Here is a 14,748-nt window from a genome sequence, read left to right as displayed (position 1 = left end):
TACTTAAATAGCACGAGAATTCTGGATCAATCTGAAAAATCTCTATCCCTTCCACACACTACTCCTTTCCCCTGCCGAGTGAGTCACGCCTACCCCAAAAGGAAAATGGCTTAATGGTGTAATAAAAAAAAAATAGAAAAAACCCCATAAATGAAAAAATGGGGTTTACGATATTTTGGCGCTAATTATATATTTTTTAATGTTTATTGTTTATTTTTGAGTTAAAAAGTCGCGTTTTTTTTCAAGAATTTTCTACTCTTTGTTTAATTTTCAATTAGAGGCAGGCGATAGTTAAATCATGTTAACAATAACGATTTTCCAAACAATTAATTATCATTGTTAATGATGTTCTCTCAGAATAATGCTAGAAAATTGCAGTTTAAAAAAAAAGACTTTTTGTCCAACTTTTAATTAAAATGAGTTAAATAATTAATTAGAGTCAAGAAAATTAAACGTTTAACAAATTTATTATCATTGTTATTTTATTTGAATAGTGCTAGAAAGATGCGATTTTTTCTGAAATTTCTGGCTTTTTGTCCAATGTTTTTATATTTTTTAATTAAGAGTCACTTAATAATTAATTAAATTTAGCAAAAATAATTGTTTAGAGAATTTATTCCTGTTTATGACAATCTTCATCCATGTCAATGCCTAATAGTTGCGGTTTTTTTCTGAAATTTTTACATCTCTGCCCTTTTTCACTTATTAAGGTAATAATTAATGAAGGTTAACAAAAAAGTTGTTTAAACAATTTAATACTGTTTATAACTCTTCTTTTAGGTAATTGCTAGAAAGTTGCGGTTTTTTCTAAAATCTTTACCTTTGCTTCGCGTTTTTATTTATAGGAACAAATAATAAGTTAACCTCAACAAACATTATTTTTTAAATGCTATTATCGTTTTAGGTTAATTATTTTCGCTCGTTTCCCAATATTAAAGAAAAAATAATTTAAACAAAAAAAAACTATCTTACACAAAAGACAAAAACAAAGAATGCAATAATTAGAAGTAGGAGAAAGGGCTAGGTCTTTAAAAGACTTGTTTTGAATTACAACAAGAAAAGATCATTCAAATTAAACATTAATAATGATAAATTGTTTAAACAATTAATTGTCTTGACTCTAATGAACTATTTAACTCATTTTAATTAAAAATTGTAATTTTTTAAACTGCAATTTCCTAGCATTATTCTGAAAAAATATCATTAGCAATGACAATAAATTTTTTAAACAGTCACTATTGCTAACATGATTAACTTGAAAAAGTGGAAATTTGTTGAAAAAACGCGACTTTCCAGCTAATTTATGAGAAGAAAAAATCAATTCTTTAAACAATCTATTCAATTATCAGTATAAGTTGTTATTTTATGTATAAGAATCAATTTGCATTTAAGAAATCGAAAAAATAATTATAATTAGCGCCAAAATCTCGCAAAACTCATTTTTTCAATAATAGGATTTTTTGGGAACCTATAAAACAGACTGCCAGTTTATTTACATATATATATATTTTTTTTTTATTTATCATACATTTTTTGAAATTCCAAACACTCATCACCCTTTCAAAATTCCAGAGATCACCCTTTCATTTTCGATTCTAGCATAGTTTGCCGGAGAATTTACTTTTTTCATTTTCTGGAATTAACCTAGAATTTTTTGGAATTCTTCTTTAGTATTTTAGTATTATTATTATTATTATTTTAGTATTCTTCTTTAGTATTCCATTTTGTAAATTTCAATCAGTGAGAAATTGGTCACAGAATCAAAGCAACAAGAATTTCACTGATTCAAGTAGTAAGGAATGGATTACTGATTGCAATCAGTAAGGATTTTCACTAAAAATCAGTCAGATCTCACTAATTCCAATGTAGAGAACAGCGACAAAAAAATTACGTCAGCGATAAAATATGCCCGAAGAGAAAATTAAAATGCGGCAAAATATGCCGGAAGAGAGAAAACAGAGACAAAAGAAGAGAGAAACTTTTGAAGAAAGAAAGTAAAGCAAACGAATTTCATTATCAGAAAGAGTGACACGAAGGACAACAGTCTGCATTAAGATTTTAATCAGCTGACCTTTTACTTAGTAAAATCACTAATCACAAAGCGACCCCAACAGCTCTTGAAATCTAACAACGGGAATTACTCATTCTCTTCTTCAAGCATATCATCAAGCGCATTTTATTTGCTTCATAACTTGAGAGATAATGAATGTGCGCAACATGATTTAAGGTTGCACTTAAAAATATTTTACGTAATTTTGTTAAAGTAGAAACACAACAATAATGATCGTAATGAAAAAAAAAATTACAATCTCTGGTACTCCAAATATTTTGTTCACAATTAAAATTCAAATACCTTCATATCTGTAAGGAAATTTGAAATTAAAAAAAATACATATCAACCAATCAATCCTATCTAGAAAAAGTGGTGTAACGATACATCGAAAATATCAGACATATTGTTGTCGAAAGCCCAATTTTCTGCATCATCAATTTTTTACACTAAAATTTCCAATTAAGAGATTTTATTTTATAATGCAATTTATATCTGAATATTTCTAACCATTATTGATAAAAGAGAACAAAAAAATGAAATTTCTTAAGATTTCAAGGGAAAATTTCAAATGCTTTCTTTGAATTTCGAAAAAAAATTAGAAGATTTTAAAGCGACAGTTTTTTATTATTGTAGGATTACGATATTTTAGAAAAAAATAAGAAAGTTTAAGAGTTATTTAAAACTTCCAAACAGATACGGAGATAATATAAAGCTTAAAAATATTTTTGAAAATTTGAAATAAAATTTTCATTTTCGAAAATTACGAAATAAAGCTTTTCAAGAATTTTGAAATGTTTCAAGAGAAAACATTTTTTGAAGATTCCTGGAAAAGTTCTAATTGATTTTTTTTTACAGAATAAACGTTTTCAGGAGAAAATTATAAAAGTTTCCAAATCAATTGCTAAAAGTTTAAAAAAGAATGCAGAATATTTGAAACCAACATTTTTCAAGATTAAAAAAAATTGAAAAAAGAAAAAAATTTTTAAAAGACTCAAAAATAATAAAACATTTAAAAAGATTTTTAAAAATTGTAAACAAAATATTAATTTCCAAAAATGTAGAATCTAATTTAGAAGATGCTTGAGAATTTATCTCTGTTGATAGAAATTTAATCTTTTTTGGTTAAAAATCAACATTTTTTGCTTTTTTTGAAAATTAATTTTTTTGGGTTACGATTCAACTATTCTTTTTTCTTTAAAAAAAATACTTTTTAGTTGAAATATTATAAATGGCATTATCCGATTTTAATTTCTTTTTTTTTTGTTTTTATCTATAATTAACCATTATTTCCGTTAATTATTATTGACTATTGTCTCACTCCAACTAAAAAGTTTTAAAAATTGCGACTTTCTAACTTTAATCTAAGAGAAAATTACTATAACCAATAATAAATTGCTTAAAAAATTTATATATTTAAAAAGCGAATTAGTAATAGAAAGTAATAATTTGTGTGTAAGTGTCAATTCGTATTTTTTTAAACTGCAAAAAAGTCATAATTACCGCCAAAAAATCTCTCAAAACCCAATTTTCACTTATGGGGTTTTTCGGGGACCCTGTAAAACAAACTCATGGGGTGATATTCCAAAAATAATTTTTGATTTGTACGTTACTGCGTGGCTAATTGCGAGAAAAATGTTGATTTGCAACCCAATTCATGACTGAAAAATCTCGAAAAATAAAATTCCTGGCACTGTAAAATTTCCGAGATCCTCGAATAATAAAAATCATAAATTATGAAATTCCCGCACAGTTTCTAATATTACCGAATTGTGAAACTCCTAAATAATCAAATTCCCTACAGAAAATTTCCGAAATTGAACAATTAAATTTTTTTATAAATAATATTTATTTATTCAAAATACAATAATCAAATATTTTTATTAAAGAAAATTTAATGTTTAAAGTTTAAAAAATTATTGATTCAGTTGAAAATAACTATAATTTGAAAAAAAATAATTCACACAGAAATATATTTTTTCAAACATTGTTAATTAAAATTCAAACCATTTTAGAAACTTAAAACGCTAAATATATATTATTTGGAGAAAAATATTTTATTACTATATTTTTATTGAATAAATAATATATTTATAGAAAAAATTAGTTTTTTAAATTCAGGAATTTTCCAGTTCAAATATTTTATAATTCAGTAATTTTGTTTTCGTATTGCACGGCAAAAAAAATTTCCGACACTGACAAATTGCGGAATAATAAAATTCTTAAACTGGAGAATTCCCGAATAATAACATTCCTGAATTGTAAAATGACTGAATAGTGAAACTCCTGAATCGGATAATTCCAGAAAGTTTATCATATGTTACAGTCATCCCCGGGAATTTTATTATTCGGGAATTTTGCAGTGTCGGCAATTTTATTTTTCGGGATTTTTCAGGTGACCCGTGAATTTTTCCATTCAAGAATGTTATTATTCTGGAATTTTATTACTCGGAAATTGTATTATTCGGGAATTTTATGATTCAGGGACTTTCCAATTAGGGAATTTTACACTTTCGGTGATTTCATTTTTCGGAATTTTTCAGTCGCCTCCGAGAATTTTTCAATTCGGGAATTTTACAGTGTCAGGAATTTTATTTTTCGGGATCTTTAGGCGGCTCATGAATTTTTAATTCGGGAATTTTATTTTTTTAAATGTTATTATTCAGGAATTTTACAATGCCGGGAATTGTATTTTTCGGGATTTTTCAGGCGGCCCATGAATCTTCAATTCGGGAATTTTATTATTCGGGAATTTTCCAATCCGAAAATTGTTCAGTCCCGGAATTTTTCTATAAAGATAGAGAGCTGAAAAGATTTATTATATATAAGATAGGAAAATGACTTTATGCTCGGGACTTTCATTAGTCATACACATTGTGTGTAAAAATACGAGTTTACAGCTTACAGAGCAAGAAAATTGTTGGCTGTCGATAATCTGCATGCTATCGCAAATGAGAAACGGCTGATGAATACTTTGCATCTGGCAAAGTTAGACCTTTTCGACTGCAGTTTCGTCACCCTCTGAACAAACGTGCCCAGATAAGATTTAGATAAGAACAAAGTAATGTCTGTCGAAGACCATATCATCCCTCAATTTTTAAGGGGTCAGAGTACAACTATTCATAGTCACATTTTTTATTGGGTTTAAAATCCACGATAAAATTTTTATTTTCAGTTTGAGGGAAAAAATAACTTTAATACAAAATAAAAATTTCTATTAACTGTTTATTTCTTATGATTTATTGTTTATTTGTGGCGACTGAAGAATACCAAAAAATTAAAGTCCCGACACTGTGAAATTCTCGAACTGGAAAGTTCTCGAATAATAAAACTCACGACGGAAATTTGCGCAATTATAAAATTCCTGAATTTAAACAATTAAATAATTTTTTCACAAATACTATTTTTTTATTATGAATGCAATAATCAAATATTTTTATAAAAAAAATTATTTTTAATTTTTAATGTTTTAAAAATTATTGCTTACATTTAAGAGAGCAATAATTAAAAACAAATTGCATCCAGAAATATATTTTGTTCAATTATTGTTATTTTAAATTTAAGCAATAATTCTATAAACTTTAAATATCAAAAATAATTTCTTATTGATAGAAATATTTAATTTATTGTATTTTTAATAAATAATACTTATACAAAAATTTTAATTGGTAAAATTTTGAAATTTTCTAGTTCGGATATTTTATAATTCGTTCATTTTCCTTTGGGAATTTTGAAATTCGGTAATATTATAAACTGTCGGGAATTTTATTTTGTTGGGGATTTTCTAATTCGGAAATATCATAAAGTGTTCAGGAATTTTATTATTCGATCATTTTGCAATATGGGAATTTAGATTATTCTGAAATTTTCCAATTTAGAATTTTATTATTTAGAAATTTTTAGTGTCGGGAATTTTATTTTTGGGGATTTTTCAGTTATCCTTTTTATTGTTTTTTAAGGAAATATAAATATAATTGACCTGACAGACTTGAAAAACTTTAAACATATTTTTGAAAAAAGGAGGTGTCAAATTAAAATTTCAAGAAAAATGTTCATCTTTAACCAAATAGCTGAACTTTAAACAAAAAATATGCATTTTCAACAAAAAAGTTCACTTTCAACTAAAAGGATTTATTCTAAAGCAAAACAAAATTATGTTTTAACAAATTAGTTCAACTTTCAAGCAAGAACTAGCATAAATCTCAACGAAAAATGTAATAGTTGATATTTTAAACCTACATTTATTTAATTTTCAATCCTAAACTGTTTAATTAATAAAAAACGGATTTTCAACAAAATAGTTGGATTTTCAAAAAAAAAGAAGATTAATTTTCTGCCAAAAAAAATATATCTTCAACAAAATAGTTACATTTTTAAGAAAAGAGATAAACTTTGTACTAAAATTATGAATTTTCACCCAAAAAAGTGAAATTTTGACAAAGTAGTTTAACTTTTAAGCTAGAAGTTAAATTTTTAATCAAAGAGGACTAATTCTCATCAAAAAATATAATAGTTGGCATTAACAACAACAAAATTGTTTGTATCCTCGACCAAAAAAGATTTTTATTTGAGGCGAAGCAGTTGCATTTTTAATAAGAAAGATAAAATTTCGGCCAAAAGAGATTAATTTTTTAAACCAAAAAGGTAAATTTCCAAAAAAGTAGTTGAATTTTCAATCAAAACAGTATTTTCAGTCAAGAAAGAAAAAACATTTTAGGTGAATTATAATTTGAAAAAAAAAATACTTTTTAATGCAACTTAAAATTTCTAATAAGTATTTATTTTCGAGTTAAGGAATTTAAAGAATTAAAAAAATTTAAGGAATTCGTACAATTCATAGATTTCAAGAAATGTTTTCAAGGAATTTATAGAATGAAAGAGAATAATGGAATTCAAAAAATTAATGAAATTCAATGAATTAATACAATTCAAGAAATTAACAGAATTCAAGAAATTTATACAATAAAATAGAATAATAGAATCCAAGAAATTGATAAAATTCAAGAAAAAATAGATTTTAAGGAATGCATAGAATTGAAGGATTCATAGAATTTAAAAAATGCGTAGAATTAAAGGAATTCTTAGAATATACCAAATTTATAGAATCCAAGGCATTCCTGGAATCTAAAGAGCTTATTGAATTTCAGGAATGTGCAGAATTAACAGATTCCAAGGAATTCAATGAAATTAATAGAATTAAATGAATTTATAGAATTCAAGAAATTAATATAATTAAAGGAATTTGTAGAATTGAAGAAATGAATATAATTTAAAGAATTTATAGAATTCAAGAACTTAATAGATTTCAAGGAATTTATAGAATTAAAGAAATTAATAGAATTTAAGTAATTTATAGAATTCAAGAAATTAATGGAATTCAAGAAATGAATCGAATTCAAGGAATTTATAGAATTCAAGAAATTAATAGAATTTAAGTAATTTATAAAATTCAAGAAATGTATAGAATTCGATAAATTGATTGGATTCAAGAGATTATTAGGATTCAAGAAATTGAGGGAATTCAAGGAAATAATAGAATTTAAGAAATTAATACCATTCAAGGAATTTATAGAATTCTAGAAATTATTGGAATTCAAGGAATTTATAGAATTTAATGTTTAATAGAATTCAATGAATGTACAGAATTCAATAAATGTATAGAATTCAAGAAATTAATTGGGTACAAGAGATTATTAGAGTTCAAGGAATTCATGGAATTCTAGGAATTTATAGAATCCAAGAAATGTATAGTAGTCAGGAATTCATCGAATTTAGACAATTCAGAGAATTTCGAGAATTCAGGGAATTAAGTGACTTAATGGAATACGTATAATTCAAGAAATTCAGAGAATTCCTAGAATTCAGGGAGTTGGGAGAATTCAGAGAATGTAGAGATTTCAAGAAATTCAGATGATTGGACGAATCCATGGAATTCTAGGAATTTATAGAACTCAAGAAATTAATAGAATCTAAGGAATTAATAACGTTCAATGAATGTATAGGATTCCAGAACATTCAGATAATTCTAGGAATTCAGAGGATTCAAGAAAATTTGAGAATTCAAGGAATTCAGAAGTTTTGAAGGAAGTTTAAAGAATTCAGATGAATCTGAAAGGGTTTGAGAGCATTCCATGCAATTCAAAGAATTAATAAATATTATGTCGAACAATTCAAAGGAGAACGAGGGTGAATACACTCTCTCTGATTAGGTAAAATGTTACATTATATGAGTATTAGAGCAGGACCCAAGGTTAGAGAGAGGGTGTGTTCTGTCAAAAAAAAATAGGAGGGATAAGGGAGCGAAAAGCACGACTGAAGGGTGTCTCTGACGTTCTCATCGATCCCCACAGAGACGCCAGCAGACGCTAGTCTGGACCAGGCCTTCAATGTCTCTGGCTGCGCCTGCACGCGTTCTCCATGTGCCTCTTGAATCTGACTTTTATAACGCTTTTATCTCGTATAGTAATATAGTATCATAAAATTTAAAAACTCAGAAAGTGTGATGAAATCATTTCACCGTGGACTGTTTTAATCTTCAATCTTTTATTATTTTTCCTCCATTTTTATCGAATTTATCCGTGCCGGCAAAGTCTGCATTTTATATCTTCCAGAACCCATATGCTTTTTTATAGTTAATTAATTAGTAATTTAATTCTTAATTAATTATTCAGACATGGAATAATTTATATTCCAAGTTCGTAAAAATTATTTAGCTAATTGAAGATGAATCGAAAACATTTTTGAAAATGCATTGGGAGTGTAATCTGAAATTGTTACACATGGGGTCGCCGGTATTTTTGTGTGTATATTTTCATTGTGAACATGTGCGCGCTAAGAGTGAATTGTGGAGGAAAAAGTAGAATGAGTTTATTCTTTAAAAACTTGGATGAAAGTTGAAGTTTCTGAGAAGATAATGATTAAAAACGTTTTGACGATAATGTGCACGCCAGAGGAAATAAGAGTAAGATTTATTTTTAAGAAATGGATTTTTTATTTCATAGAAAAATATTTATTTTAAAATATTTCTCGTACTAAAATAATTTGTTATTGGAGTCATTAGACGAGGATAGTTGCATAAATTGATATCGATTCGTCAATTTCAAGAATGAAAAATTAAAATAACCTAAATTATTGTTATATTAGCAATATGATTATATTATATATATTATTATATTATCATTAATTTCTTTCTTTATTAAAACGAGAAATATTGTGTGATCCTGAGTTTAGGATGGAATGTTTTAATATCAAAGTTTAAACTAAAAACATTTTTTAAAAACTCTATTTAATTTTCGTTCAGTATTTATTAATATTTTTATATCTATTCTTTATCCTAAATTACATAAAAATCGGAATTATATTTTTTAATTAATACTTGAAAAAACAGAAAATAGTAAAAACAATTTATGGTTTTACTCCCGCTTAAAAAGTTGAAGGTGATTTCCCGAATTACGAAATACTAAAAATAGTGAAACGATTTGGGTCAAGTACAGAAGATGGTCTACTAAAATATTATATTTTTGTTTTTGTAGATAAATTTATTAATAATATTTAACGAACAAATTTGGACCACAACGATTTTTTTTAACAGGAGTTTGCATCCATTTGATTATTGGGCGTTAAATAGGATTTTTAATTTGGATTTTAATCTAATTTAAATTTCCTAAATTTTAATAATATTTTTTACCTTTTATTTTTTTAAATTTTCTTCTCTATGAGAATCGTACAAATAATCCTGTCATCGTTTAACACGCTATTCTACAGTTTCTGAAGTCTTCATGAAGACTCTTTTATTACAGCAAATTAAGTTCCCAGACTTTTTATCACTAATGATACCCTTTGAGGCGATTTAAACTTCCTAAAATTCTTTAATGTAATTGTTCTAAAAGATTTAAAACGAAACTTTTAGTGTAAAAAGAGTACGAAAAACGTAAGATAAATCAGATAATGTTAACATTATTTATTTCAAAATAAAATCTAGAATTTTTATAATGTTTATTATTTGAAATTTATTATTGAGATATTGCTGATCGAAGGAGTTTGTTTTTGGTTCTGAAAAAATATAGGCAGGACGTTGAATTATGTCCTCCCCCAAAAGACTCTGAGAATGCCGTCTTGAAATTCTATAAATATCGACCCCGCACATGAGTAAATTCTCTGTACGGCACGCATTTTTGGTCTTGAGAATTTATGGATATTCATGAATGAAGCCAAGTAACAGTTTTGCTGATTTTAATATATTTTTTTGTAAAAAATTGGTTTAATTTAAAAAAACAATCTATTTTATGAATAAATAATTTATCATTAAAAATTTGACTAGTAGATTTTCAAAATTAGTTCATTTTGAAAATTTATTCTACTTTTTACTAAAAAACAGGTTTTTACTATAATCTGTTTTGGAAGCATTTAAAAATATCATTTTTGTTTTATAATTTGTTTAAAATAATACAATTAAAAATATTTCTACAGTTTCCTTTGAAAAGACGTTCAAGTTAAAATAAAATTAAGGGCTGGATAGTTACTGAAAAGTCATGTTATTTGTAACCTTTAGGGTTACTTTGTTACTATTCTAAAAAGTAACTTGTAACGTAACTTAGTTATAATTTTTTCATTAACTCGGAACTTTAATTTTAGTTAGTTTAAAGTTACTTTATAATTGATTTCAAGTTTATATATTTTTGGTTATCATAATATTTTTGTTGGGAATTCGTCTGTATTTGTTCAAAATTCATGTATATTTAGTTGAAAAGTAACTCTTTCGTAAAAAATTCATCTTTTTGTTTTGAAGATTGATCTCTTTTCTCAAAAATGTGCTTTTTAGTTTGAAAATTAATTTTTGCCGGAAAAAATGTCAACTTCTTTATTAAACACAACAGTGTGGTTGCAAAATGCGACTGAAAATTCTTGCTTGGTTGAAAATTCAATTCTGCTGTTAAAAATACATTTTTTATTTCAAACAATTGGAGAATTAATTCGACTATTGTTTTAAGATGTAATTATTTTCTGAAAATGAATATTTTCATTATGAAAATTCAATAATTAGGTTAATTAATGCATTTTGTTAAAAATTTTACTATTTTGTGAAAAATTCCAACTGTACGGTTGAAAAGTAGCTTTTTTAAATCCATCATTTTGGCTTAGAAACTTTAATCTTTTGTTGAAAAGTGTTTTTTTTTTTATTAAAAAATTTATTTCTTCCGATAAAAAATATCATCTTTTCTGGTTAAAAATACAACTGTTTGGTTGCAAAATATGACTGAAGATTCTTTCTTGGTTGGAAATTCAACTCTTCCCTTCAAAATTCATCTTATGGTTGAAAATTCAACTATTTTGTTAAAAAGTCATCTACTTTGTTGGAAATGCAATATTTTCACTTTCACAAATTGATTTTCAATAACATAACACTAGTTTTCAACCAGTTTAATTCAACCAGAAAAAAAATTAATAAAATACATTGATTTTCTACCAAGTTGTTTAATTTTCTACTTATAAAGGATAAATTTCTAAGCAAAAATAAAATAGTGAAATTTGTAGATGAAAGAACAAATTTTTAAACAAACAGTTCAAATTTGATCAAAAAGTTTCATTTTTAATAAAAAAGGTTAATTTTCTAATGAAAAATATGAATTTTATACCAAATAGTATAATTTTCAACTTATGGAACATAAATTTATAACCATGAAAAAACTAATTTTCAGCAAAATAATTGAATCCTCCGCCAAATAGATAGATTTTCAACTAAAAACTTTTTTTTATCAAAAATGGAATCATCAAATTTTTGTTAAAAAAAGAATTGAATAAATAATTGAATCCTTAACCAAGAAGAAAAATTGTTTAAAGACAAGATTAATTTTTCACCTATAAAGACGAATTTTAAACGAAATACATCAATTTTAAACAATATTGTTCAATTTTAAAGCCAAAAAGGACAATTTATCTACAAAAGAGTTGAATTTTTCACAAAAACGTTTATTTTTAACTGAATAGTTTATTTGTCTGCCAAATTATTGAATTTTCAAGCCAAAAATACTAACTTCTAAACAAAGATAAAACATTAAAATCAACTATTCTATGAAACAGTTTATAAATTTAATATTTTAGTTTAATTAGTTAAAAAAATTAATTCTCAAAAAAAGAAACTAATTTTTCACAAAGAAAGTAAAATAATCAACCGAAGAGATGAATTTGGAATTACAGTAAAATGATTAGTCTTAACAAAAAAGAAGATTTTTCAAGAAAAGGATGACTTTTAACCAAAAAGATTAATTTTGTAAAAATTGATTGGTTCTATTATTAACTAAATAGATGAATATTTAAGCAAAAACCATGTCTCTTCAATAAAGTAGATTATCTTCCAACCAAGTAGCTGCATTTTCTGAAAAATAAAATGACTTCTTAACAAAATAGTTCAATTCTTTAAAAAATTAGAAAAGAGAGGCCATATTTCGCAAAATTCGCAAAGCTTTTTTTTTAAATTTGTCATTAAGAAAGTTCATGTTAAAATGTAATGTTATCTAAGTTCGTGACTGATTCCCCCAACCCCTATTACCAACCGTAATTTACGGACGGCACCTAAAACTATCCGAAAATTTTCCAATTTTTTAAAAAAGAGAATTTTCTATTCCGAATATTTTATTTATCAGAAATTTTACAGCGTCGGCAATTTTATTTTTCGGGATTCTTAAATCTATTCGATGTTTTCTACCGGTTAAGTGTATAAACGTTTCAACGCAGAAATTATTTAATTTCTTTAAACTTTTAGCCGTTCAAGCCTGGAGCCCTATAATTAAACTAATCAATCCATAATTTTATGATTTCCCCCATTAGGAATTTAAAACATTATTTTTTAATTTTATAGGTTTGTGAGAACACACTGGCAGAGCACAAAGAAAGATTGGCGGAATTGCGTGGTTTGGTGGCGCAGATTGCTTCAGATGTAGGTTTGGATGTTGGAGGAACTCTGCATTGTGAGGTTGAGGCTCTTGGCAAGCGTTTAGAAGACGTTCGAGAGACTCTTTCATCTTTAGCTGACACTGCGGATGCAAGAGCTCTCAGTCAGGAACTAGCTCAAAATGATCTCTGCCAAACCAAAAATTTCCTCGATTCCGTACAACAGGTGAGCCCCCAAAAAGTAAACCTTCCTTTAATTCAAATTTTTTTACTCTTTTTCTATGTTACTTTTTTTTATATCAAGAAGAGCGAACTCAGTTCAGATAGTTTGTCCTTTATCTGTATTTGGCCTATATTTTCTATTCATTGCTTACCATGCATTGAAGTCTCCGAGTGAGTCAGCTGAAATCACATAAAGAGTGATAATATTCATTATTCAACTACCGATAGGTCATCCATTCATCTCTTTTTTTATTATCTGAATCTACAGAAGAACCTTTTTCAAAAATGACTAAAGAAATCCAAAAATGTATTCTGGACACGGAAAATAATTTAGCATTGCATCAAGAAAATATTGGTCTGAATACGGACGATTCAATATTTTCTTGATCCAAGAAAATTTTTCTTGTTTCAAGAAAATGTACTAGAATGAAGAAACATAATTCTTTACAATAAAGTACGATCTCTTGAGACATATTTTTTTTAATTAAGAAATAGGCACAGCATAGATTTCCCGTATAGATTACAAAATTTTCTGCAGTGTGAATATTTTCTGCTACTATAAAGAAGGCATCCTCTCAGTCTTATACGAGCTTAACTATTTTTGAGAAAGGGAAAATTTTTTTTTCATATATATATTTTTTTGTCTGCTTATATAAATGACGCGCAGTTTTATCTAAACATTTTTTTTGTAACTGAAGGTAATCTTCGAATGGTTGCAACGCAAATTAAAAAAGCTGCCGTCAAATTGTGAAATACGTGTCTCTTTATATTCAATTTAGAATAATATATCCAAATAAAAAATAATTCTGACATCGTGAACTTTTCTTGAAATATTTCCTGATTTTAAATTAAATTCGTCCGTTAAAATTAATACAACTTAAAAAGACAGCAAAAATATCATTTATCCCCAGGTAAACATGTGATATATAATTTATGTATAGTGGACAAAACGCTGATATTTTTCATTGGTTTTGTACAGAAAAATTTATAAAACGAATTAAAAATATCATTGTCCTGTCCACTATATATCAAAAAAATATTTATAAAATCAAATAAGACATTCAGATTGTTAATTAAACTAAGTTTGAAAGATAACTGAAGGTGAACTTGAGAAGCAAAATTTTTTCTAAAAGTGTTGATTTAACAATAGTTATTCAGAGTTTTATGTTTTTTCTTTCTCTTTTAGCTAAATTGTTAATTATTATTTAATCCTTATGTTGCAAGGCGCATTTTATTTCTTGAAGGATTTTCTGCCATTCTTTTTTGTACATTTTTATTTAAAATTTTGTATTCAGGGTTTATACAATAGTAAAGCTAAAAAGACGTTTTCTCAAAAGTATCAATAACAGGCTTCCCAAACCAAAATTCTCTGAAAATAGGGGAAATAAGGATATTTTTTGGAAAATACATTCTTTTTAATAAAATGAGTTTAAAATAAATTTAAAACACTTTAAATTTCTACTATTTCCAGTAAAAATATTAGACTTTCAAACGAGGGGCCATTCTCTCTCTGAAATCAGATGAACCTTGGCCGACGTTTTCATTTGATTTCATATGAGGTAATTTCTAATTTCATAGGATTTCAT

At 26.1% G+C, this 14,748-nt stretch overlaps 1 protein-coding gene across 1 annotated transcript in view; it reads left to right on the top strand.

Annotated features, from left to right (window-relative positions):
• Window positions 1–14,748, top strand: part of LOC117179063 (nesprin-1-like) — a 296,643-nt gene that overhangs the window by 255,289 nt on the left and 26,606 nt on the right. The window contains exon 47 of the mRNA XM_033370700.1: window positions 12,909–13,166. Within this exon, the coding sequence (XP_033226591.1) occupies window positions 12,909–13,166 (258 nt within the window). The remainder of the gene's footprint in view (window positions 1–12,908; window positions 13,167–14,748) is intronic.

Source organism: Belonocnema kinseyi, chromosome 8 (assembly GCF_010883055.1).
Source record: "Belonocnema kinseyi isolate 2016_QV_RU_SX_M_011 chromosome 8, B_treatae_v1, whole genome shotgun sequence".
In the NCBI taxonomy this organism is placed as follows: domain Eukaryota; kingdom Metazoa; phylum Arthropoda; class Insecta; order Hymenoptera; family Cynipidae; genus Belonocnema; species Belonocnema kinseyi.
The sequence above is the reverse complement of the archived record's forward strand: the minus strand, read 5'-3'. Positions and strand labels throughout refer to the sequence as shown.